The sequence below is a fragment of the Vespula vulgaris genome, chromosome 1, assembly GCF_905475345.1.
Source record: "Vespula vulgaris chromosome 1, iyVesVulg1.1, whole genome shotgun sequence".
Taxonomy (NCBI): Eukaryota; Metazoa; Arthropoda; class Insecta; order Hymenoptera; family Vespidae; genus Vespula; species Vespula vulgaris.
In genome coordinates this window covers 6626403-6649957 of record NC_066586.1, presented here as the reverse complement: position 1 = coordinate 6649957, position 23555 = coordinate 6626403, and the positions used below count along the sequence as shown (strand labels likewise).

General features: G+C 30.9%; 6 protein-coding genes across 13 annotated transcripts in view; 3 read left to right on the top strand and 3 right to left on the bottom strand.

Moving 5' to 3' along the window:
- LOC127063829 (AF4/FMR2 family member lilli-like) overlaps positions 1 to 9760 on the top strand; it is a 36488-nt gene extending 26728 nt beyond the window's left edge. For 4 of the 5 annotated variants that reach the window (XM_050994083.1, XM_050994092.1, XM_050994075.1 and 1 more), the window contains exons 4-8: positions 3469 to 3625; positions 3713 to 4009; positions 4099 to 4409; positions 4594 to 4940; positions 5011 to 9760. In XM_050994083.1, the coding sequence (XP_050850040.1) occupies positions 3469 to 3625; positions 3713 to 4009; positions 4099 to 4409; positions 4594 to 4940; positions 5011 to 5815 (1917 nt within the window). In that variant the 3' untranslated portion in view covers positions 5816 to 9760. The remainder of the gene's footprint in view (positions 1 to 3468; positions 3626 to 3712; positions 4010 to 4098; positions 4410 to 4593; positions 4941 to 5010) is intronic. The other variant, XM_050994101.1, reaches the window with a different exon arrangement.
- On the bottom strand, positions 9490 to 11171 carry LOC127063899 (zinc finger CCHC-type and RNA-binding motif-containing protein 1-like). Of its 2 annotated transcripts, none has more exons than XM_050994208.1 (4): positions 10849 to 11171; positions 10658 to 10752; positions 10180 to 10529; positions 9490 to 10092 (listed from the first exon to the last, which is right to left on the bottom strand). In XM_050994208.1, exons 1-4 carry the CDS (start codon positions 10959 to 10961, stop codon positions 9952 to 9954), a joined length of 699 nt encoding a protein of 232 aa, XP_050850165.1. In that variant the 5' UTR covers positions 10962 to 11171; the 3' UTR covers positions 9490 to 9951. The 2 variants fall into 2 exon arrangements, with proteins under 2 accessions (XP_050850165.1, XP_050850155.1); XM_050994198.1 differs by having other exon boundaries at positions 10180 to 10533; positions 10641 to 10752; positions 10849 to 11166.
- Positions 11172 to 11410: 239 nt separating this feature from the next.
- On the top strand, positions 11411 to 14813 carry LOC127063888 (syntenin-1-like). Of its 2 annotated transcripts, none has more exons than XM_050994177.1 (8): positions 11411 to 11764; positions 12106 to 12167; positions 12284 to 12472; positions 12555 to 12665; positions 13030 to 13265; positions 13349 to 13502; positions 13592 to 13701; positions 13777 to 14813. In XM_050994177.1, exons 2-8 carry the CDS (start codon positions 12117 to 12119, stop codon positions 13829 to 13831), a joined length of 906 nt encoding a protein of 301 aa, XP_050850134.1. In that variant the 5' UTR covers positions 11411 to 11764; positions 12106 to 12116; the 3' UTR covers positions 13832 to 14813. The 2 variants fall into 2 exon arrangements, with proteins under 2 accessions (XP_050850134.1, XP_050850143.1); XM_050994186.1 differs by lacking the exon at positions 11411 to 11764 and adding an exon at positions 11849 to 12012.
- Positions 14814 to 14992: 179 nt separating this feature from the next.
- Positions 14993 to 19859, top strand: LOC127063800 (protein brunelleschi). Its single transcript, XM_050994018.1, has 12 exons — positions 14993 to 16158; positions 16248 to 16521; positions 16621 to 16819; positions 16891 to 17102; positions 17169 to 17367; positions 17456 to 17870; positions 17937 to 18157; positions 18232 to 18592; positions 18673 to 18829; positions 18902 to 19079; positions 19158 to 19381; positions 19523 to 19859. Exons 1-12 carry the CDS (start codon positions 15221 to 15223, stop codon positions 19712 to 19714), a joined length of 3570 nt encoding a protein of 1189 aa, XP_050849975.1. The 5' UTR covers positions 14993 to 15220; the 3' UTR covers positions 19715 to 19859.
- Positions 18617 to 22444, bottom strand: LOC127063859 (ATP-dependent DNA helicase PIF1). Of its 2 annotated transcripts, XM_050994137.1 has the most exons (2): positions 21220 to 22444; positions 18617 to 21099 (listed from the first exon to the last, which is right to left on the bottom strand). In XM_050994137.1, the coding sequence occupies exons 1-2, from the start codon at positions 21878 to 21880 to the stop codon at positions 20009 to 20011; spliced, it is 1752 nt and encodes a 583-aa protein (XP_050850094.1). In that variant the 5' UTR covers positions 21881 to 22444; the 3' UTR covers positions 18617 to 20008. The 2 variants fall into 2 exon arrangements, with proteins under 2 accessions (XP_050850094.1, XP_050850087.1); XM_050994130.1 differs by having other exon boundaries at positions 18617 to 22444.
- Positions 22445 to 22580: 136 nt separating this feature from the next.
- LOC127063914 (NADH dehydrogenase [ubiquinone] 1 alpha subcomplex subunit 13) lies at positions 22581 to 23546 on the bottom strand. Its single transcript, XM_050994225.1, has 3 exons — positions 23357 to 23546; positions 23107 to 23257; positions 22581 to 22949 (listed from the first exon to the last, which is right to left on the bottom strand). The coding sequence occupies exons 1-3, from the start codon at positions 23451 to 23453 to the stop codon at positions 22742 to 22744; spliced, it is 456 nt and encodes a 151-aa protein (XP_050850182.1). The 5' UTR covers positions 23454 to 23546; the 3' UTR covers positions 22581 to 22741.
- Positions 23547 to 23555: the final 9 nt, after the last annotated feature.

The window sequence follows — 23555 nt, the reverse complement described above, 5'->3', positions numbered from 1 at the left end:
TTCTTTATGATATATATTTTAACATATTTCTTAGAGATATTGTTTACCCTTTATTATTTACAAGAAAATCTACAACATCGTATTAAAGCCTCGTACAGTGAACAAGACCGGCAAGAGCACATTAAACCGAATGGATAAGCATCGAGCTAACTCGTGTGCATGCAGTCGTATGATGCACATGTTTCATAAGAAATGTATGGCTTGCCTTCCACTGGTTTTAACGTGATATCCGTCTTGAAACATAAAAACCGCCTTGGGTCAGATAGGTCAAAATTTTAAGAACATCTTCTCTAAACGTCTGAACATCTTATCGCATTTAAAAACCTTTATCTTGTTTTATAAATTTCTTATGATAATAAATCTGATGATTTTTTTAAATATATTTCATTTTCTCGTTCTATCCAAGTTGCTATGGTAACCTTCAACTCGTGTTTTTAATTAATGAAACATAGTCAGAGACGGAAATATTTCTTTCGCGGCTCCTCTTTCTCGTTGTATTATTGAAATCCGTATTACGAACGTGCCAGACAAACCCAATCGGCTAAACCAAGAGGGGTCTTTTTGTACCCGCGAGTCATTCCCTTTTTTCACTTTCTCTCTGTCCTTCGTTAAAACATATCGTCGTTTGCAACGGATCAGAGAAACGATATATATATATATATATATATTCTTGAGAGTAGAACGTACGTATGATTTATTCGCTTTGTCGCTTTCGAAACGGACGCCATTAAGTAAATTTAATTTATATACACATTATCTTAAGCAAGAAAAAATCAAGATGTATTTTGAAATTACAAGGGATGAATATAAAAGATGATAGAAAATTATAAAAAATTTTTTAACGTCAAACTTACAGACACTTGATTTCTTAATCGTTTTCGTTATCGACACTGGACGCTCGAGAACACCAGAAAAGTGGCTATACCGATCTATCAACTTTAGGCACGTACTTTGAGTTACGTAATTACTTTCAGCACCCCCTAGTATACACTACACAGCCTATGTACCCTCCTCCCCTATGGTTCCCTCTCCTCTCCTCATCTTTCCATCCTCTCTTTCTCTCTCTCTCTCTCTCTTTCTCTCTTTCTCTCTCTTTCTCTCTCTCCTTCTTCTCCCTTCAACACACGCATAACCGTTTCAACGTACTTCCTCGTTCTTGCTACGCTGGTCCATACCGACTGACTGGGGTTAAAAGACCCGTGATTGCCACTAGACATCAAAAGAACTACCTACGTCCGTTTTCTTCCAAAAGAGCGGAAGTAAGAGAGGGGATGAACGTAAAGTAAGGAGAGATAGAGTAAAATCCCTAAAAGCAATCGTCGTTTTATAAGATATTCCTAGAAATCGAAATACATCCTCTAGTTAAGGGGATCAAAAGATAAGAGAAAAGAATTTTTCGTATCTCTCTTGAAATATTCAAAGAAAATGAAAAGGCTCGCGATATCTTTGTCAACTTTATTCAAATTTTCCATTGCTTCCTCTCTCTCTCTCTCTCTCTCTCTCTCTCTCTCTCTCTCTCTCTCTCTCTCTCTCTCTCTCTCTCTCTCTGTCGCTCTCTCTCCTCTAATCGAGCCATTTTACCCTCTTTTGAGTAGTAAAGAACCGCTTTTTCAATGAGTAGTACTTTCCTCTCACGTTTCAAATCTCGTTAGGATCAACTCGATCTTGAAATTCCATCAAAATTTCTTGTCCTTGAAAAGAAGAAGAGAAAGAAGAAAAAGAGAAGAGAAGCCACAAATAATTTTATGATTTCTATTCTCGTCGTTAACGTTTAAAGCTGTTCTTTGACGCGTTTACGATATGGAAATAGCTTAGAAAAAAAGTATTGTACATACATTAACGATTTCTACGCTCTATTTAGTATAGCTACGGTCGTTTAATCCAAAGTCTGGTTTCCTTCGTTCGCCGAGAGATAGAATTGCTGATGCGCTTGAAGAATACGCGTTTACCACGCATGCCCGAATTTTCTAGGAGAATGAACGACGAAGAATTTTACAACGTCTTCTCTCGTCTATTGGTTTTAATGTACATGGATGCATATGTATATCTATCTAAATTTAGATCAAGTAAAAGGAAGGCTTCTTTTTTTTCTCTCTGTAGAAAATGGAGTATAATGCATGTCCTACTTATTCAGAGGATAGTGAATAAAAAAAAAAAAAATGAATAATAACGTTTTAAGATAAAAATTCATAAATTTCTTTGAGTGTCGATTTCTTTTTTTCTTCCTTTCTTTTTCTATCTTTTTCTTTCTTTCTTTTAATGGCGTACATATGTACACAATACAGCTTCTAGTGGCAGAGACCTTGTGAACCTTGCGCGAATTTCTTCATTCGCATTCTTTTTGTAAAATAAAATGCAAAAAACTGACTTGCTTTCGCATCGCAACCACGAACGAGCTTACATATTCATGGAAGCTCCGTGTCGTTTCTATGGAAACTATTCTCGACATTCTTCGGTGCCTATGCTCTTTAACGAATGTTTCTTAAATTCGAATGTGTGTGTGTGTGTATGTGTGTGTATATATATATATATATAAAATATATGTATATGTACATACGTAAATATGCGGGTAAAAATTTAATGGTGACTCTGAAAAGACCATGTACTCTTCCTTTCATAATTTATGTTTCACGTGCATAGTGTAAAGCTTTTCGTGAGGAGCTGTAATGATGTCTTACGTGTATTTCTTTGAAAAAGAGAGTGGCTGATACACAAAATGAGAAAAAAAGGGTCGTGAACAATTCTTTATATTTCACATTCTTTTGTATTTCTTGTAATCGAGATACTAATCCTTTTATTAAAAAATATTCATAAAATTTCTTTTGATTTATTCTTCTATTAAAGTAAAATACAAAAAAATAATTTGTTAAAAAGAACAATTTGTTCGATAAGTAATGAAAAAATACTGTTTTATAGTCCGCAGGATTTTTCCTATATACGAATAGGGACAGAAGAAACGTCAATAATTACGTATAGTATTGTACAACTCTCTTCTAAAGTAGCTCGCGCAGTATTACAAAAATAAGCCCAGACGCAATTCAGACAGCGGAGCTTCATTCATTCCACCTTCATAATCCGAGGGCATTTGAAGAGTTTCCTGCCGGCTTACGTAAAGAGAGTAGGGAAAAAAATTACACATCCTCGACTTTTAATAAACGAATTTCTATAAAATTCCGATGATAAAGAGCATAGACGTTTCGCTCTGTTAATACTAACAATTTTGATCTCTATACTTTCAAAAGGTTTCTATTGTACATAGGTCAAGGACGTTCGATAGAAATGCTTTTTATTAGTTTCAACAGCTCATCAGAAAACTTCTTTATTTTTATCGAATATTTATATTTTTAGCAAATCTGTCGTTCTAACGTTTAATTTTCGACTTCACTTTTTAAGTAATTAAGAAACATTATTCTTGTGTCAAAATAATCGTGCAATTATCTTGATTGCAATTCGTTTGTTAATTTTCAGACAAATACGTGGAGAAAGGTCAGAGCTCAACGAGGTTGCGCGGTTCCTAGAGGTCGAAGAGGTCATACGGCCTTGGTCCATCGAGGTCAAATGCTCATATATGGAGGTTATCAAGATTTACGTGGTAGCTCTCCTGAATTGTGGGCTTTCCACTTCGGTAAGTTTCTTTTATGCTTCGCAAACTATGTATATAAAATTAAAGTATATAAAATAAGATAATATTAACATCTCTTCAAATTTGTAGAAACAGAATCGTGGCATCTATTATCATCCAGCGAAAGTGGCCCAGCTGCGAGACACAAACACTCAGCCGTTTTACATGGAGATGCTATGTATATTTATGGTGGTATGACGGATTTACAAGAGAGAAGCGATTGCTGGCGGTGGGACGTTAATACCGCTTCCTGGTTTATGCTGAAGAACAAACCTGGACCGGGTCCACTTCATGGTCATGCCGCTTGCAGACTTCCAAGTTGTATGTTGATCTTTGGTGGAGAGAGCGGTGGTCTCGCTACCAATGAACTATGGAGGTTTCATTTCGGTAAAGAGCATGAAATAACTTAGATATATATATATATATAGTATCTATATAGTCTGAATGTTGTGCAAACTTTTCGATCGTTATTACAGGTACAGAAACTTGGGAGAAACTATCTGTACCAGGACCCAAACCCCAACCCAGAGCAGAAAGTGTTGCCTTGGCAGTATCCGAGTTGTTGATTCGTGGTACCAGTAGCGATAATCCTAAACCAAGATTAAAAAATCAAAGAGCGAGATTGTGTAATAATAGAATATCACCGAACGAAGCACCTACGAGGCCTAGTTTTCTTAAAGAAATCTCAAAATTATCGCAGATCAATCTGTCAAGATTGAGCCATCCAACCAAGTGTAGTTATTCCGTACTCAGTGGACAAGACGATAATGAGGAAAGTCCTCAAGAGGTAATCTTTTTTATTATGTTTCTTTTGTTATTTAAATCACTTGTCACACATACATATTTATATATATTGTGTATATGTAATTATTTACTTTGTATCGAGCAAGTACATCGAGCAGTAAATGTGTATGAATATGTGTTGCAACATAAGAACGTAGGCTAAATGAGTGAACTGAGCCTGTACGCAGGCGAACACGTATTATCCGTTTCAGCAAGTGGACGTAGAAGCCGTAGAACCTTCGATGGGGATGGTAAAGTCTCGAAGTGCCAATACCTTAGCTCGTAGAAGACAGAAGCCGCCGGAAACGACGACAAAAACAACCGAAGCTAGCAATAGTAACAGTAATACTGGCAGTGGCATGACCAGAGATCCTATTTCGGTGCCAAATTTTCGAGCTTTAACGTTACCAACACCAGTACTAACACCCGTGGAGGCAGCTAGATTAGTTTTCGTTGATCCAGACGAGTTGAGCGATAGCGAGGAGAAAAAGGAACCACCTACCTCGAGACTGATCGAAGTTCAGGAAGAAAGGAGGTTCGTACAGTTTTCTGCGAAAATATTTTATAGACAATTAATGATAAAATCAATTGATTTAATCCCACAGAGATTTTTCTTCCATACATCACGCTTGTCAACCAACGAGAGGCGAAAGCTACAGTTCTCATCTTTACGAAGCAGCCCTTCAAACTCCAAAGACACCAACTACGGCTAAAATACCAACTTCAGCATCGGTCAGATTTGCTGACCTAGAAGAAGGCGAGGAATCAACGTCGGATTACGCGAGTATTGAAGCAAGAAGTCCGGGTGATCCCTTGGCTGAAGACGATTGGCCTTCAAATAGAAAATCCAAACAGTTACGTGCTATCGTTAGTTCGACGACGATACGTGAAGGCCAATTTGGCTTTTGCAATCCAAATTATTTAGGTTTGGACGAGAACAGAAGTCATCATCATCAGCATCATCATCATCATCATCATCACCATCATCATCAACAACAACAACAGCAGCAGCAGCAGCAACAACAACAACAACAGCAACAACAACAAGACGGGAAATACGCTAAAATGTTGAACAGTCCACCTGATAGCGTGTTGGAGGATGAACCTGGCAGGTCAGCCTCGCAAACATTCGCTGAACTTCTTGAACTTCAAGAGATCAGAAGGATTCCCAGAGCACCACCTAAAAGTTTACCTTTGGGCTCACCCTCCAGACGAGCCGTTAGTGCCTCTAGGGCCGAAAGGCAAAGGGCTAAGGTCGCAGCTAATGATGGAAATGACTCGGGAACACCTTCTTACGGACCTGCGCCTTTATATGTCTTCTTAGTTGGTGGTAAAGAAAAGGGTCAGGTCACCGTCTTTGCTAGACCTGTCTCCCTCTGGAAGTTGCAGCTAGCACCGCACATTTTTTAGAAATACCTCGGGGATCCGATGATCAATTCGATTATCGATCCGACGACAGCTCCGCATTTTCAACTCATTTTTGCAATAATTGTTTCTCTTATTTTAACTTGCTTTTGTCCATCGACATTTTCTTCGGAATTATTTTTATCGCATTCCCCTCCCCTCTCCATGACAAATCTTGCTCCTCTTATTTTTTTCATCATTTGTACATCTTTGAAGTGTATATAATGTTTTCGAACGTTCGTCGATTGGTTCTCTTCAACGTACTAACTTATTAACTTATTTATTATTATTAATAATATAATTATATAATAATTTATTAATATAATTCTATGGATATATTACATGTGAAACATTTGGCATTATCCTTGAAATTTACGCATTTCTCAAACATTTTTCTAGTTAGCAGGAAAAAATATCGAATTCAAAGACTTCTACAATCAAACATAACGTAGTATTTATTTAAAAAAATTACTCACGTTACGCCTGTAGTCTTTTATAACGCGCTATTATATCGATATTGAAAAGAACAAAATATTCGAGCTTATCGATGTCGAATTTTTTTAGATCTTTTTCTTCGATATCGTTTTGATAGTATTCGAGACGATTTTCCTTAGCGAAGAAACGTAAACTTTGTAGAATTATTTTTGGGCGTACGTTTAACGGATATAATAACTTGGTTCAAAACGTACGATCTAAAAGCGTGATTGGAGCGTTTAAAAAAAAAAAAACGCGATGATCGATATCGATCATTAACGATCTATCGCTATTTTTAATGATAGTATTTTTGTGTCATTTTCAAAGTCGTTCAAAAGAAATCCATTGACACAAATTTAAAACGTCTGTTTTCTAATGGTCGTTGTTCTTTCGTGATACGAATTCTAGATACAAGAAAAATGAAAGAAAAAGATGCATAGCATAACGACGACTAAGTTGACTTTTGTATTTGTCTTACCGATAGATAGATAAAGAAACCATATGTACCATGTATGCATTTAACGTTAGTGTAGATACTTGAAATTACTTTAAGTGTCTTTTCATTTTTCGATTATTATCCGCGCTGAAATTTTCTCGTTTGAAATTAACTCATCGATTTCTATAATGCTCAGTAACATATCCATAGTGTATTGATTTGCTTGACGAAATAAAACTGCAGTATTCATAGAGACAATTTTTAAAAGATATTCCTGTAACGAAGTATTCTTTCCTATTTTCGAATCGTCAAGTATTTTAATTTTTATGTTAAAACTATACGTAATAAGATTAATACTCGCGAATATTATACTTATTGACTCAGAGTTCATATTGAACCGTTCGATAAAGCGAGAGAATGTTTTCAACGTAAATTTGTATTAAACGATCATGATCGATGTCGAAAATTGAAACGCAGGTCAAGCCAGCGCAATGTGAACATATTGAACGCATATATTCGCGTGAATTTCAACTTTGTAAAGAAACATACGGGTACCTATATCCTATCAAAATTTTCCTAACGATTCGCATTAGATTTCTTATAATAATTACACGATGTAGTCTTATATCTATAATTATATTAAATATCGATCACGTAATTACATTACGTATGTTTATTTCAACATCGTTAAGACAGATCACACCGCGTGCGCGCGAAAGAAAACGATATATAATAAAAAATTATTTCAAATTGGCTCGCCTGATCTGCGTTTAATTATTGTGGTATGTGAACTCAATGTGCGTAGACTATAATATTAGCTTTAATATCAGATTATAAGCTTAAGATAGGATCGACGATCTTGAGTATTAATTGCAATCGATTTTCGATTGTTTTCACAGTGGATAATTAATTGAAAAACGATTTGTACAGTACTATTTCTAATCATTTCCTTTTTATCATATAAATGCTAGAACGGTAATAGCGCTTGAAAAATAGTATCGATATTTTTATTTTATATTAAGAAATAAAACTTCTGTCAAAACTTGAAAATATCCTGACGATGAAACAACAGAAGTATCCACTGTGGTTGTATTTACAATCGTAGAGAATTAATTCCAATAAGCATAATGTAAGTAGAAGCGGTGAGATACGATGGAAAATTTCTTGCTCGTATAGAATTTTTATGCCCAAGAAGGCCCAACACATGTAATCCATCCATAAGTAGCTGAAGGTCAACGTGACTCGTTATAGGCTGGATATTGTTGAACTCTTTTATACTGTTAATCGTAGAGAGTCGTATTATTTAATTTTTTTCCTCGTATATCCCGATAATAGTATTTCCTTTTAGTAGGTAGGCAAATAATTTATTTGTATAAGTCTAGAGTAAGAAAATCCTTAGATTAGAAATTGATAAGAATCTATAGATACCAGGATCCGTGCAATATTACATTCATAAATTATTCAATTTTAAATAATTGTACATCTAACTACCAGTGTTTTATTATAACGATTGAAACGATTGATTGATTCGCTTTCCCAATTAGATAAAAAGATTATTATTAGAGAGAAGGGTTCTCCAGTATTCAGCCGCAGGCCACAAGACCCCCGAAAATCAATGTTTTCCATTCGTAGAGCTAGTCAATTTAAAGTCTCAGTGTACAAAACTAAAGATAAATGTTCCATACTGCGCCCGTGGCCCTTTCCCTTCCTTCAATTTTTCCCAATTGTTGTGTGTAGTTAACGATCCTTATGACTGGATTAACTTATTATTGCATTGAATATGTACACATTTGCTTTTGAAAATAATAATAATAATTTACATATTTGAAATATTATTGTGTAAGAAGGATTATCGATAATATTACTGAAACTAGTTAAAGAAATCACGTTTGATGCTGGGACGCGTAAATATTTTTCAAAACGAATATATAAATCATTCTTAAATACAAAGTGTTATTAACAGAATTGTAAAAACAAGTATCTTTTTCAAAAATTACGTTCAATATAATTATACATATCGAGAGAAAAACATTGAAACAGCCTCTATAACGAAACTAATGTTTAGAATACGCACGAATATATTGAAATGTGTTCACTGCTGAAAAACACATTTGTCATGTTCAAAGAATTTATCGTGAAGTAAATTTTCCATGCGAATCTGACTCTAATTAAAAAAGTTTTTAGAAAAAAATTCGATTTTAAAAAAGTAACATTTTCCAAATTTCGCTTTCACAATTTAATTTATAATCTAATTGAACAATGTGATATGATCTTCTAAAAGTTTTACTTGATTCATTAACTAGATTCTTTTTTTTCGTAATATAATGTGCATTAAAAAAACGAATAATCCAGTAGTCAATTATTACCGTCATCAATAATAGTTATTTACAAAATATATCTATTTATATTTATCATGTAAACAATATTCATAACATATGAAGTTGGTTCCCAAAACAGTGTAGCTGATTTGAGTGCCTACATATATACTTCGTGCAAATATATGCATTCGATATTTTTCTGGTTACAAAACAAATTCCAATGACAGTCTTGCCGCATTGTCTTCTAACTTATCACTCACAAAAAGTAAAAAAAGGATAACAAATATCGAGTGGAAAAATCTATTTCACTCTCACGAAATTTCATACCATAAAAGACAATATTTTTCCATTAATAAAGTCATAGTGACGACTTTAATTACTTTTACATTTAATATTGAAGCAATATATATATGTATATGATTTCGCAAGTATCAATTAATGATATCCTCCAATTAATTATCATGCTACACTTTTTTGTCTCGTTTATTAGAATAAAAATAATTGTATTTATGTAATGTACGAAAACATATTCGAAATTGTAACATTGTGTTCACTAGCCTTTCCAATATAAAGTCTGTGCAAGGATAAATGCGCAAATTTGTCGAAGTACTTAAATCCAGCATTTAGCCTCTAAAGAATAACCACTAATGGTACGTTTCATTTACTTACATTGTAATTAATGTAATGGTTATTAATAGTATATAATATTATTACGATTAGAAATACAGTATATATATAATTCTATCATATACCAAATGTTCTAAATGTGCTTGGTAAATCCACTGCAATCATTATTCCTTATTTTGTTTTCTTAATATTATTTACAGTACAATTAATTTTAAATTAAATGTCTATAAATAAAATTTATGATTTCTATAATTACATGATAATATCAAGTACAATCTCTTATGTTTTCATTCACTGATATCCTCTTCATCACTGAAATATGAATTCTCTTTATATCGTTTTCGTCTTACAACTGTTTCAGTATGCTTCTCATCATATTGACCTGTTGCCACCTTATGCTTATATTGTTCTAGTTCTCTAAGATGTTGCTATATCATATAAAAAATAGAATATACGAATATTAAAAAGTTAATATATTGAAAAAATTTAACAAAATATTTTAGACACTATTATACCTCCTGTTTGATAGCTGCACTTAATGTTTCCATTTCGATTTCTGAACAATTATCATCGGTATCGTCATTATCAATGTTCTTTGATTTTTTTGACTTCCTTAAACCTTCGTCACTGTCACTATCAAAATAGCTAGTATCATGAGTAACAGATGTTTTACTCTTCTTTCTTATTCTAACTTTCTTTTGTGGTGGGTCCCTTGGTCCCAACATATTATGACTACAGGCATACGATAAATGTCCTTCCTCTCCACATTCATAACATTGGGATTTATCTGGATAATCTCTACGACGTATAAATTCTGTGCTACGTCCATTATCAACTGCTATAGAACTTCTTATAGTTCGTCCACCTATCTAATAATAAAATCATTACCATATATTTGAATATATTAACATATATTTGAAACACTATAGTTACATACTACCTAATTATAAATATTATACAATTGATGAAAATTTACTTGTGTATTATTAAGACCTTTTGCACACGAAGAAGCATCTTCTGGTTTTAAAAACAACACAAATGCAACCCCACGACTACGTCGTGTAATTTTATCTTTCATTACAGTTACTCTGTACGAACATTAAAAGGTTATGTTTTATTAAATTATTATATATTAATATATCGACAAATATTAAACATAAAATTTAATTATATCGAAGACTTACTTCACTATCTTTCCGTAACTTTGTAAAAGTTGATGTATATCATTATTTGTTAATGAAAATGGTAAATTTGATATATATACAGTAGATTTACTAGGCACTATACCTCCACTCATAATTTCAATATTACATTCTCTGCTTCAACAAATTTATCTTAAAAGTTCTTATGCCTGTATTTTATGTCAAAATATAAATAAATAGATTATCAGTGTCCATACTTTAAGGTTACGTTATTCGTCGATAAATCAAAAGAAATAATAATCAGATAATAAACAAAACATTGCATGGAGTACCAAAATCCATATTTATAGAATTCCAATCTAGATGTCTCTGCATTCGGTTAGCGCCATTATTGAATTCACGGTTTATTCCATTTTTTTCTTTTTTTCTTTTTCCATAATTATATAAATAATTTCGTTAACAATTCTATTAAATCTATTTAAATCTATAATATTTTTAAATATTATATCATTCGGGGAAGGAACAATTGAATAGATGTTTTTTTAATATAAAGATAAATCTTTTTAGGGGTGTTTCAAGAAATTGCACATTCAGTGAACACTGTATCGTGCGTAATGAACTGAGAGTATGAAAAAATCAATTATACACTAAAAATTTATTATATATCGAATAGAGAATGCAATTGTGATCTACGTCAATGCATCTGTTATACTTGATGTTGCTGACGTATTAGATAAAGTTTAGATTTGACAACACTGGATATAGTACAAATGTTATCGCAAATTCTGAAACAGTGTCAGTTGAGTATGAGTCAATAGAAGAACTATATGCTTCACTGAGTGTGTACGCATCGACGTACTAATAACGCACTTTATCTCAGTAGTTTTTTGACAGTTTGTCCTTCTTTACAAGTTTTACATATATCAACGTTTATTCTTGGTTTACAAGTGTTAATCAAGTAAATATAATTTTTTCAAGTTAAATATTTTTACGATATTAAAAATTGTTGATAAAATCTAATCTAATAATACTTGACTTAATATCGTTGAATCGTTATATTACGTCTTGTGACGGGAATATCCCATGACTAAATATAATGTATTGTTTTTTCCATAAAAAAAGAAGTTAAAAGAAAATAGGACTAGAAAAAATATTATCAACGATTTAAATCAAATCTTATGCTATTTAATTCTTTCCAGAAATATTGTAAATATGACAAACATATTGTCTTACAATATGATTAATAATCTTTGTGTAATCTGCAATTTCTAATTATTTTATGAAATTATATAATTCCAGAAACATACAAAATGTCTTTCTATCCGACTCTGGAAGATATGAAGGTGGATCATATGATGAAAGTAAGTAAAATCTTTAATCTTAGGAATTTGACCTTACTAATGGTTAATATACTATGTCAATATACTAATAGTCAATATTATGTTTTGAGATATTACCAAAGTCTTTATTCTTATAGGCTCAAATGCAAGAGGAGTCTCAATATATTACTCCGCCATCAATTGAACCTATGGCACCTTCTGCTCCTGTTTTTGATTCTTCTCCATCTGGCCCTATATATCCTTCTTTAGGAAATTATATGGGTTTGGAGTTAAGCAATGAAATAATTTCAAACAATTTACCTGAACAAACTGTTTCTACAAACAATGTAAGTCATAATATATATTCTTTGATATATGTCTATATAATTTATAATTTTCATCTTTTATAATTTTTGTTTTTAATTTTAGAGGACAGGAATACTTGCAGAAACATCCAGAATATCATCTGGTATGATAGCACCACTTTCTGGACAATCTTTGGGTCTGCAACGAGCACAAGTTACAAATGGGATTAGAGAGGTAATATACAGAGTATTGCGCTTAAAACAGGCTACCTAAATTTTTCATTTATTTGTAATAAAATGAACAATAAGTTTTATGTAACTTTTTAATGGTTTTTTTCAAGTTTCTTTTATATATACACACATTTTACAGAATCAAATATATGAACTTGAAAAAAGCATTAAAAATATATTTATAAAAAAAATTTTCTTCTGTCTGATTCATCTTTTGAAACCATTTACATTACACAAGAATATTTTTAATATTATCACAAATATATATATGCACATACACACACACATGTATATATATATTGTTGTTACATTAATGTAATAAAAATATTTCTATTAGTACTCTTATAATAACTATAATTTTTTTTCAGCTAACATTATGCAAAGATAAAGATAGAAAAGTAGGCCTAAGAGTGCATTCAGTAAATAATGGTATCTTTGTATGTCTTGTAAGTCAAGATTCTCCAGCTGCACTTGCAGGATTGCGTTTTGGTGATCAAATTTTAAGTATTAATGATGAATGTATAGCTGGTTATACAATGGACCAAGTGCACAAACTGTTTCGTAATGCTGATGTTAATGGTATTAAAGTTGTTGTGCGTGATAGGTTGGTTAAAATTTACTATTATATATTTCAAATTTTCATATATATTATATTAATAAATTTATTTTTAATCTATTTATTTTTAGACCATTTGAACGTACTGTAACTATGCATAAAGATAGTTCTGGCAGTATGGGATTTCAATTTAAAAATGGAAAAATAATTGCATTAGTAAGAGATTCTTCAGCTGCACGAAATGGATTATTAATTGATCACCAGATACTAGAAATTAATGGCAAGGTATATAATTTTCTGTTTATATTTTTCTCTGATAAATCTATTATTAATGAAAATAATTTAACAGATAATTTAACAATATTATTTTTCAGAATGTGGTTGGGTTGAAGGACAAACAAATTACAACAGAAATAGATAATGGTGGATATGTTATTACAGTTACTGTAATTCCATCATATATTTATGACCACATGGTTAAAAAGTATGTAATTTCAATTTATTGTCACATGAAACAAAATCATTGAAAATATTAAAATATTTATAATTTTTATTATAGGATGTCAACCAGTTTATTAAAAACATTAATGGATCATTCTGTGCCAATTGTATAAAGAATTACAACCTACAAATTAAAAAATCTACTCTTTGGTTACATTCTATATTTTATAATGAGAAACTACATATATCAAGATAATCTTAATATTGTCATAACATTTATGATAAGTATTCTATAAATATTCCACTATTGCACAAAATGTTATTACACAGTACTGATGCAGCACACATAACATATTAATTCTTATTAGTATATGTATATGTTGAGTGATTTTTAGATATAAAAGAAAAAAATAAGCAAGATATTAACAACGCACATAAAAATTTTTAATTTCAATATTTTTACATCATGTGATAATAGCACTTTCATTTAATATGTATACATAATGTAAGAAGGTATTTTTTATTTGTATTTTGTTCCGTAACTGTTGAATACTTTGATTATTTTATTATATATTTATTGTTTATGTACTGTTTAAAACATAAAAGATACAATAGCAATAAAGATTGCTATACACATTTATATTTTAAAATTAGATGGTATATAATGCTGCATTCATTTATGTTTATCAATGATATTTTTCATTAAAAGACTGTTATTTTATAGAGACAACAATAGAAGAAAAAGTCAAATATTTAATAAAAACAACAATTTAAATTGGCTTAGTGCTTAATATAGTTAGATATGAACTATATATAGAAAATTGCTCATGTTATTCTATTATTGTTGCATGAGAGAACTTAAATACCCATATGTCTATAGATCCAATGTCTATATGATATACATATTTTTTTACAATACTCTTCTTTATTGCCAATGTTAGTATGGTGTTATTTCTATTATACATAAATTTGTTAAATATACAGTCTATATCTTATGTAGAAAAATGTCATATATACAGTATATTAGCATATTGTTATTCCCTTTTGTGCCACATTTTATAATAGAATTTCACTATTTAGTTACGTATATAAAAATAAAAATATGTAAACATTGTAAATGTTAAGACAAAAAGTAATAAATTAAATGATCAATTACTTCATTATTATATATTCTAACCTGTTAATTATAATTGATAATGAAGATTGTTAACATATGTTAATAATAGAACCGAAGAAAGATTATGAGATCTAAGCGAGAATTAATCGGATGCCATTTTTTTTTTTTTAATTCAGCTCAGCTGATTACACGATAATTGCGCGTGCGCATTTCTTATTTTCAAAATGGCAGTAACAAGATGCATTGATACTTGTCATTCTTGTGTCTTACAATCACATACGTTTCATATAATAAACTGTATTAAGTATCTAATATTATTATGATTCTGATGCATTTCGAAGTAAAGTTTTTCATAAGAACTCATTCCAATTATATAAAAAGAACAATGTTGACGTTCGCCTAAGGTACTTAACATAAGTACCCTTATATACTGAGTGACACATAAATGCGCTCGGCTATTAGTGTTATCTTGTCGAGTCCAGTACCCGACAATAAGATGTCTCACCCTGATTACGAGCAAACCGCTCATGATCACGCGGCACTGCTTTTACTTTTAAGACCGATTGGTACCCAGATAAAACAAAAAACAGTTTCCAGATTATTTGAACGTATTATCAAGGCAGGGAGTAGATTTACTGTAAGAGATTCCTCTGGTAATACACGAGAAATACTTGCTCGATTCGTCAAAGAACATCCTGTGGAAAATAATGACTGGGGAGAATTTCAAACACATAGAAGACTTTTGGGTTTGATTACATTTGGCAAGTACGATAATCAAACAGAATTGAATGAACTATGCAGACTTCATGAAACCTTAAAAGTAAAATATAGTGCCACATTGTATGATTCTCGAGCAATTCTATTTGGACCATTAGAATCAAATAACCCTCGTGATCCACCAGAGTCATTTAGTACTCCTTCTAATTTTAAAACACAAGCTGTTTTTTATACAGATGAATCCTGTTCTGATCTTGAAACATATATTGTGGAATGTCTTCATTCGCTATTTTGGATTTTAGAGTCTAAAAGATTAGAACGATCTAGAGAAAAAATAGATCGTGTGTCTCTTCTTTTAGCACCATTTGAAAAAAAAGACTTCATAGGCTTAGACCTTGAATCTAGGAACAATAGAAAAAGATGTGTGGGACGTATGACAAAACATTTGGGAGATTTGTGCCTTCAAGCCGGGTTGCCAGCTGAAGCGTTATATCATTATAATTCAGCAGCTAATGTGTTGCAAGCCGTTAATGATTGGTTATGGCTTGGTGCAGCTTATGAAGGATTATGTGCTGCTTCTGTTTTAGTTTTGTATCCTAATATGTGTAGAAATCTTCCATTACAAAGAAATTCTTCTCTTCAAGAAGGAAGTCCAGGTAAGCAAAGGTATGTATAATTTATAATATTTATATTTTTTATAGCAACTTAGAATTTCATATTTATATATTATTTATTTATAAATTATATATTTTTAGACGAGGTTCTCAAGCTGTTGCTGTATTACCATCACCACCAACTATCGACGTAGTAAAAACAAATATGCCACATATTTTATTACCTGAGGAAATTTCTAAAAAATATCGTGAAGCTATTGTTCATTATAGTAAATATCAGTATGCGGGTATAATAGAAACAGAAGCTAGCTTTAAAGCAACAAGGATATCAATAGAACAGAATTGTACCTTGCAGGCTGCATCTTACTTAAACAATGTTATATTTATCAATTTAACTTTGAGTGAACAAGAAAAGGTATCGAGAAATTTTTTATTACAAATTATAAATTTGAGATTTATAACATAACAATTTTTTATTAAATATATATACATATTTTTTCTATATTTATTTTAGATCGATCGTTTTACTACATTATCAGATTTATATACAAGTTTTGGTTTTATAAGAAAAGCGGCATTTTGTTTACGATTAGCTGCTACCCGCCATGTTTCTCAAAACAATCCTAGCCCAGATTGGCAACAATGTTATAATTTAATGTTACAAGCTACTTCTGGTTTTAAATTATCTTTAGATCCTATCGATATGCCTGCAGGTAATAAATACTGTAGATTTCTCTTATTTCTTAGAAATTTTTCTTTAATTATAATTATATTTTTTATATAGATGGACATAGAGGTTGGCCTGTTATTCAAATACATGTTATAAACGAACTTGTTGCTACTGCAAATCGTATGGGTAATCCAGCATTAGCTACAAGACATTTGACGTTTTTACTTCAAACAATGTACAATCATTTAACTCCTGCCGAGCGTAAAGAAACTGCTTTACAACTTCAAACTGTATCTCAACAATGTGAAGGTGCTCCTGTTCCCCTTGTAAGTTAAACAAATGTACTATATAAATACATTCTATAATAAAACTATATTTTTTGTTTCTAATAGGTCTTAGATTCTGGAACAGTCATACCACCAGCTAATTTAATAAATATACCAAAAACAAAATATTTTTCTCTGAAAAATTTACAACCACATTTGCAGCCGCAAAAAATCGAACGAGTCAAAGAAGATCATGGCCCATTTTTATTTACACCTATTAACTTTGGTTCATTAGAACGTAAAACTATGTCCAAAAGTAAAATGGGTACTGTAATCCATAGCTTACATTGAACAAATACCTTTGGACATATGATCCATCTATCATTAATTACATGGAGCTTATTATATTATAGATTACTTATGGGTCGAAGGAGATATCTGTGAAGTATCAATGCAATTTATAAATCCATTACCATTTGAATTGCATGTGTCTAATATGAGACTTCTCACTAATGGTGTTGTATTTGAATCAATACCAGAAAGTATTACACTTCCTGCTGAATCTGGACCTATAGCAGTTACTTTAGCTGGTCGACCTAAAGAAATTGGAGATTTAGAAATTCTTGGTTTCAGTACACACACGTTAGGAGTTAAGTCCAATTGTAGATTAAGGCATATGGAAGGAATGATACATCCTCAGTATACTATTGAGGTAATTCCAGCTTTACCAAGATTAGACGTTGCCACGAGTTTACCTCAAACTGCGAGTTTCAGCTCCGGTGAAAATATCGTTACGAGTGCTAGTATATCATTATATGGAGGGGAAAGGTTCGTTTTTTGAAAATATCTAGATTTCTTTAAACTAAAAGTATAATCTTATATGATCCTTTTCAGTGCTGAATGTACTATAACAATAACAAATGTAGGCCAAGTTCCTATTGAAATGATAGAATTGTCAGTACAATCTACTTTAGATACAGTCACAGAAGGAAAAATATTTAAATGGAGTGATGAAAATTTAATGACCCAATTGCCCTTGCAACCTCGTACTAGTGCAAGTCTTACATTATACCTATATGCTGCCACAGACTTTATTGCACCTGTATCTAGAAATGGTAATATTTTTTATACGTGTTAATAAGAAGATAGAACAACTATTTGTTAATTTATATATGTATATACTTTTCAGATATCAATAGCAGTAGTTATCTCAGTCAACCAAGTAGTTTATTATCACATTCAGGACACAGTTCACTACCATCTAGATTAAGTTCTCCATCTCATCATACTAAAAGACAATCTGAACTAACTTCTTCCTTTAGATCTGGTTTGAGTTCTCACTCTGGTCATTCCTCTTTAGCGAGTACACGATTGTCTAAACTTGCAGTGCCATTGCATAACTCAAATATTATTGAAGGACAATTGAAAATAAAATATTCTGGCGGTTCTGGCTTAGCAGCAGGCTATTGTAGAATTTCATCTGTTTTTATAACAGTTGAAATGTTACCTAGTATACATATTACAAATTGGGATGTGTTACCAGCAGAAACGTAAATAAAATGAATAATCATAAATATTATATATTTTTTTTTATTCAATCTAATACTTCGTTATAAAAAATAATGTCTAGGTCATCTCAATTTTATCTTGTATTGGACGTTACAAATATGACGAATCATGAAATGGAGCTACATTATACTCAAAGCAAGTGTATATATATGGAAGGCAAAGAACCATGTAGAATACCAGTCCCAGTAGATAGATGTCCACTTAATAAATTATCCATGGTATTATTTCTTATATTTACTTATTTATTATCTGTTTATTTATCACTTATTTTATTAATCCTTTGTTTTTAGTTAAACGGAGGAGGAGATGTTGGAGAGCTTCAAAAAGTTTGTGCTGAGCATATTGCTTCGTTAGTAGATTTACGTTGGCAATTATTAGGTACCGAATCTACTGGAAAAGCAACTCTTTCTGGCATTACTCTTACTCAAGATATGTTGGATCTTGTTAGAATGAGTCCTTTACAATGGGGTATGTTTAAATATTACCTTACATAATTTATTTGTAGTGTAAATATAAAAAATATATTTACATTGAATTGTTTTACAGAAGTAACAATAAATGATACAATGGTAAAGGCTCAAGACGAATTAACATGTAATTTGGGCGAATGTGTTAGTATTGGAATAGGTGTATGTAATGCATTAGAACATCCTCTCAGTGATCTTATATTATCTATAAATTTCTATCAAGATCATCATAATGGAGTTAATAATTATCAACTAGATACAAGATTGTCCATTGCTGGTGCAAATAAAGTGATGCTTCCAGCTGTAAGTAAATATTTGGACATACATCTTTTAATTATATATCAACATATATATATATATATATCATCTAATATCACATTTCTATATATTTATCGTTTTTATAATACTATGAAAAAACATTTAATTCAAAATTATTTACATTAGTTACAGGAATATGGGAGAGCATATCACGAGTGTCGAGTAGTATTTTTTACCGCTGGCCAGTATAAAATAGATATTCAATGCAGTAGTAAAGAAACAACACCAAATACTCCAACATTATGTTCAGAACTCATAAATGCTGGACATACGTGGCGTTATATACCGCCGATAGAAATCACAGTAGATGATTATTAAATTTCATTGTGCTATTGCTTGCATTGTAATATTTGTATAAAATATTGAAGGACATCTATGCCTTGTTGTTATGATCAAGTGCTTAGAATTAAACATAAACTTTTACTTTCTTTAATAAAAGGAAAGATTATGAGATCTGTCAAAATACTGTTTTCAAAATATTTTTTTTACTACAAAAATATACTTCTTATTTCTCATTCATTTCATTTTATCTTTTTAATATCTAAACATTATATCTTATAATATTTATCAAATTATTAAGTAGTTTTTAGTCTATTTATTAAAATATTTTATTCATATAACATTACTTACTAATTTTAGCTTTTTTTTTCCTATAGGAATCATTTCCGTTTCATGTAAATTTCTTCTAAATTTTTTATAAAATTCAAGTACAGTAGTATTAGCCCATACTTGCTGACTGTTAAAATCTAAAATGCGTAATGATTGCAAACTTTGTGCTCTTGACAGAGCAACATAAGATTGACCAGCGTCAAAAACTCTAGAGAGACACATTTCAACACAATCTAAAGTTAAACCTTGACTTTTATGTATGGAAAAAGCCCATGCCAATTTTAATGGAATTTGTTTTCTATGCACAGTAACACCCGATGCAGTTCTTATAGACCATTTTTCTATTTTGGTATGATAAATATTTCCTGATCTAAGTTGAATTACTGGTAAATCATCTACAAACTTAGTAACTATTCCTCTAGCTCCATTCACTAAACCATTTGAAATATTAATATTTTTTACTAACATAACTTGAGCACCAATTTTTAAAGTTAATTTGCCAGGTACAGGCAATTGTTGATCTAATGCTTTGCTCATCATTTCATCAGAATCTTGTGCTGTATAAATTTTAGTAGCTCCTTTTAATTCATTCAATTGAAAGTTATTGATTTCATCAGCTTCATTTATATGAGAACACAATCTAGTTGCCAGAATTCCATTACTTTCGATCTTTTGTTTTGCAGTGGCCTTAAGAATATTAGAAATACTTTCTGTAACTCTTCCTATTCTAATATTATTTAAAATTTTTATAAACTCTGGATCTTTTTGTCTATGTACTATTTTTAATTCAAAATTAAAATGAACACATTTCTCCCATGCCTCACTTTGAAAGCAGAATTTTATTTTTTCATCTCTCTTAGATACAGGTGGTAATTGAAAAAAATCTCCACATAAAATCAGTTGTATACCACCAAAAGGTTTTTCAGTCTTACGTATATGCCTTGCAACTACTTCTAATTTATCAAAAAATTCTGCATCCACCATAGAAATTTCATCTACGATTAAATGTTTTGTTTTTCTCCATACTGCAGCTGAAGAAGGACGAGAGGCTAGTTGTAAAGATCTTTCTAAAGTTCCACTTCCAATTCCAATTCCTGCAAATTGATGCAAAGTAATACCTCCAATATGACAAGCAGCAACAGCTGTACTGGCTGTAGCTATTGTTACATCTGGTGGTAATGCTGCTATTATCTTCTTCAATAAAAATGATTTACCAGTGCCTGCACTACCAGTAAAAAATACATTTTTCCCACTAAGTACGGCACTTAAAACTTTACTTTGTTCTTCTGTCATATCTCCTACAGTTGGATTTTCATATAATTTCTTGGCTATAGGTAATGTAGATGTATGTTCGTTGAAACGTTTTCGTTTTTTTAAAGCACTAGGTGATGGTGTAGTAACCGTTGCGCGAGATATTTCCTTTGCTTTTTCCTTTGCTTTATTAACTTCTGTACTTGTTACTGGACTAATTTCTTGAATACCACCTAATGGTATATTCGATAACAATTTTTCTTTCAACGATTTATCTGATGATTTTTTGACTTGCCCTGTCATTTTAATAAATATCGTTTTTAAGAAAGTTATCAACGAAGCTGAGGGAGCATTAGATAAAAAAAGTGTACAGTTTTCTTCTTGAAATTTAATAGACGCTTTACCCTCATTCATAAATTTATTGAATACAGAAATTTTTTTTAATGTTAACTTCGTTGTTGCATTTGCTTTCTCTGCATGTATTTCTATGATCATATCTCGGAAATTGTCCCGTATCAAACGCAAAGACGCGGATTTATGAGTTATTTTTCGAATAATAGATCCATGTTTGTCGAGCCATTCTACTACTACTGTACAAGACAACGTATAACTGTCTGAATCCATCACTCTTTATACTTCTTTCTAACCTTTAAACTAAACTTGATACAATCTTTATATTATATGTTTACCAACTTTATGGATTATAACTTGAGATCAACAATTATGTTTAAATACTAAAAAGAGAGCACAAATATTTCTAACCTTTTTAATAAGTCAAATTTAATAAAACCCACGCTTTCGAAACTATTTTATTTAGTTATACGTAATGAAACAAATAATGATATACGAATTAAAAACATACATATATGGGCTTCAAAATTTGTTTTACGTTCCGCAGATGGCGTTAAGATAGCAAGCAGCATAATGACCAATAAGAGAACAGTTAAATGACATCTATCGTCGATGTTGGAAAATACTATTCAGACAGAAACTCAGTATTCCTTCATTATTTGATTATTGGTATGCGTTGATCTAAATTGCGCAGTGTTTGTTAGATTAAAAATTGTTGATCTTGTATATATTTCTTTTTCTTCAAATAATTTGTTTTACTAATAAAGTCTGTATCTAATAGTTAAAGTGGATGATTCTATAAAAGACATAACAATATTTAAATTTATTTAAAAGGTTATAGCAATATATATATCTTAGATAAATAAAAGAATTATGTACATATAGAAGCTATATTTGTGTATTATATTTTTAAAGTATTTTATATCAGTTAATTATTTACCATAACGGAATATATATAATTCAGGAAACAATATTAGTTGTTTGCTATTTTATTTTAATCAAAAAACAGCCTGTAATAATCTTGTTAGAGATACATAAAGATTTGGAATCTTTTAGGGTTATGTGCAGTATTTCTGCATATATTTATTTAATCTCTACCTTAACAGATTGCTATTTTCATTAAATATATCATTTTTATGATGTTAACTTTAACATACGTTTAGCGTCAAAATCTTTTGGACTTGCATGTATAAAGTATTCGATATGATTTGGTTCTATAAATTGATCTTCCGGTACTGTTTTATATATTGGATCTCCAAAATATGTACCTACTTTCCATCCAGGATAATATTTCATCAACTCCTTTTCTTCTGCGATATTACGCTTGATTTGTTTTAAAAATCTGAATATTGTAATGTTGATATTTATTATTCCAATTAATAAAAAATCATTCAATATATCACATGGTAAGATTGTTACTCTTGTTTGGTATATGTATGTACAATGACTCAAATAAAACATTTTATTCTTCAAAATTTAATTAAAACTAATAGACTTACGTTCGATCTCTTTCAGCAAGTAAAATAGGCAATAATGCAAATTGAGCACTTTTCATTTCTATCTTTTCTCGCATTATCCTTTTCCATTCTATGAAATATATGTAATGCCCCACCACAGTAGAAAATAGACATAAACCTATAGCAAGCCGTCCTAAAAAATATTAAATTGTAGCTTTTTTCTAGTATTAATAATTTTTACTAACATAACTGGATATTAGAAGATTATACTTATAAGAATGACAAGGATTACCTCCAAGAAAGGTACGTAAAGGAACACGTTCTGTTGGGATAGGACGATAACCTTCTTTCGGAGGTAAGTCTTGAGTAAAACCACTTGCAGTACTCATATTTCTCTCTCGATATATCCTATCTTTAATCCATTAAAACTGAAGTATAACGTAACAGCAGAAATCTTCAGTTTCTTTTTGCTTACAAAATCACTAGATATA

Coding starts and splice junctions, on each gene's coding strand:
- LOC127063914 (XM_050994225.1), bottom strand. CDS start 23,453: ATGAGTACTGCAAGTGGTTTTACTCAAGACTTACCTCCGAAAGAAGGT. Junction 23,258..23,356: donor TTTACGTACCTTTCTTGGAG/GTAATCCTTGTC, acceptor AATATTTTTTAG/GACGGCTTGCTATAGGTTTA. Junction 22,950..23,106: donor CTTGCTGAAAGAGATCGAAC/GTAAGTCTATTA, acceptor TACAATATTCAG/ATTTTTAAAACAAATCAAGC.
- LOC127063859 (XM_050994130.1), bottom strand. CDS start 21,880: ATGGATTCAGACAGTTATACGTTGTCTTGTACAGTAGTAGTAGAATGG.
- LOC127063888 (XM_050994177.1), top strand. CDS start 12,117: ATGTCTTTCTATCCGACTCTGGAAGATATGAAGGTGGATCATATGATG. Junction 12,168..12,283: donor AGGTGGATCATATGATGAAA/GTAAGTAAAATC, acceptor TTATTCTTATAG/GCTCAAATGCAAGAGGAGTC. Junction 12,473..12,554: donor AAACTGTTTCTACAAACAAT/GTAAGTCATAAT, acceptor TTTTAATTTTAG/AGGACAGGAATACTTGCAGA.
- LOC127063800 (XM_050994018.1), top strand. CDS start 15,221: ATGCGCTCGGCTATTAGTGTTATCTTGTCGAGTCCAGTACCCGACAAT. Junction 16,522..16,620: donor CTTTGAGTGAACAAGAAAAG/GTATCGAGAAAT, acceptor TATTTATTTTAG/ATCGATCGTTTTACTACATT. Junction 17,368..17,455: donor TATGTCCAAAAGTAAAATGG/GTACTGTAATCC, acceptor ATTATATTATAG/ATTACTTATGGGTCGAAGGA.
- LOC127063899 (XM_050994198.1), bottom strand. CDS start 10,961: ATGAGTGGAGGTATAGTGCCTAGTAAATCTACTGTATATATATCAAAT. Junction 10,753..10,848: donor AGTTACGGAAAGATAGTGAA/GTAAGTCTTCGA, acceptor ATGTTCGTACAG/AGTAACTGTAATGAAAGATA. Junction 10,093..10,179: donor GTGCAGCTATCAAACAGGAG/GTATAATAGTGT, acceptor TATATGATATAG/CAACATCTTAGAGAACTAGA.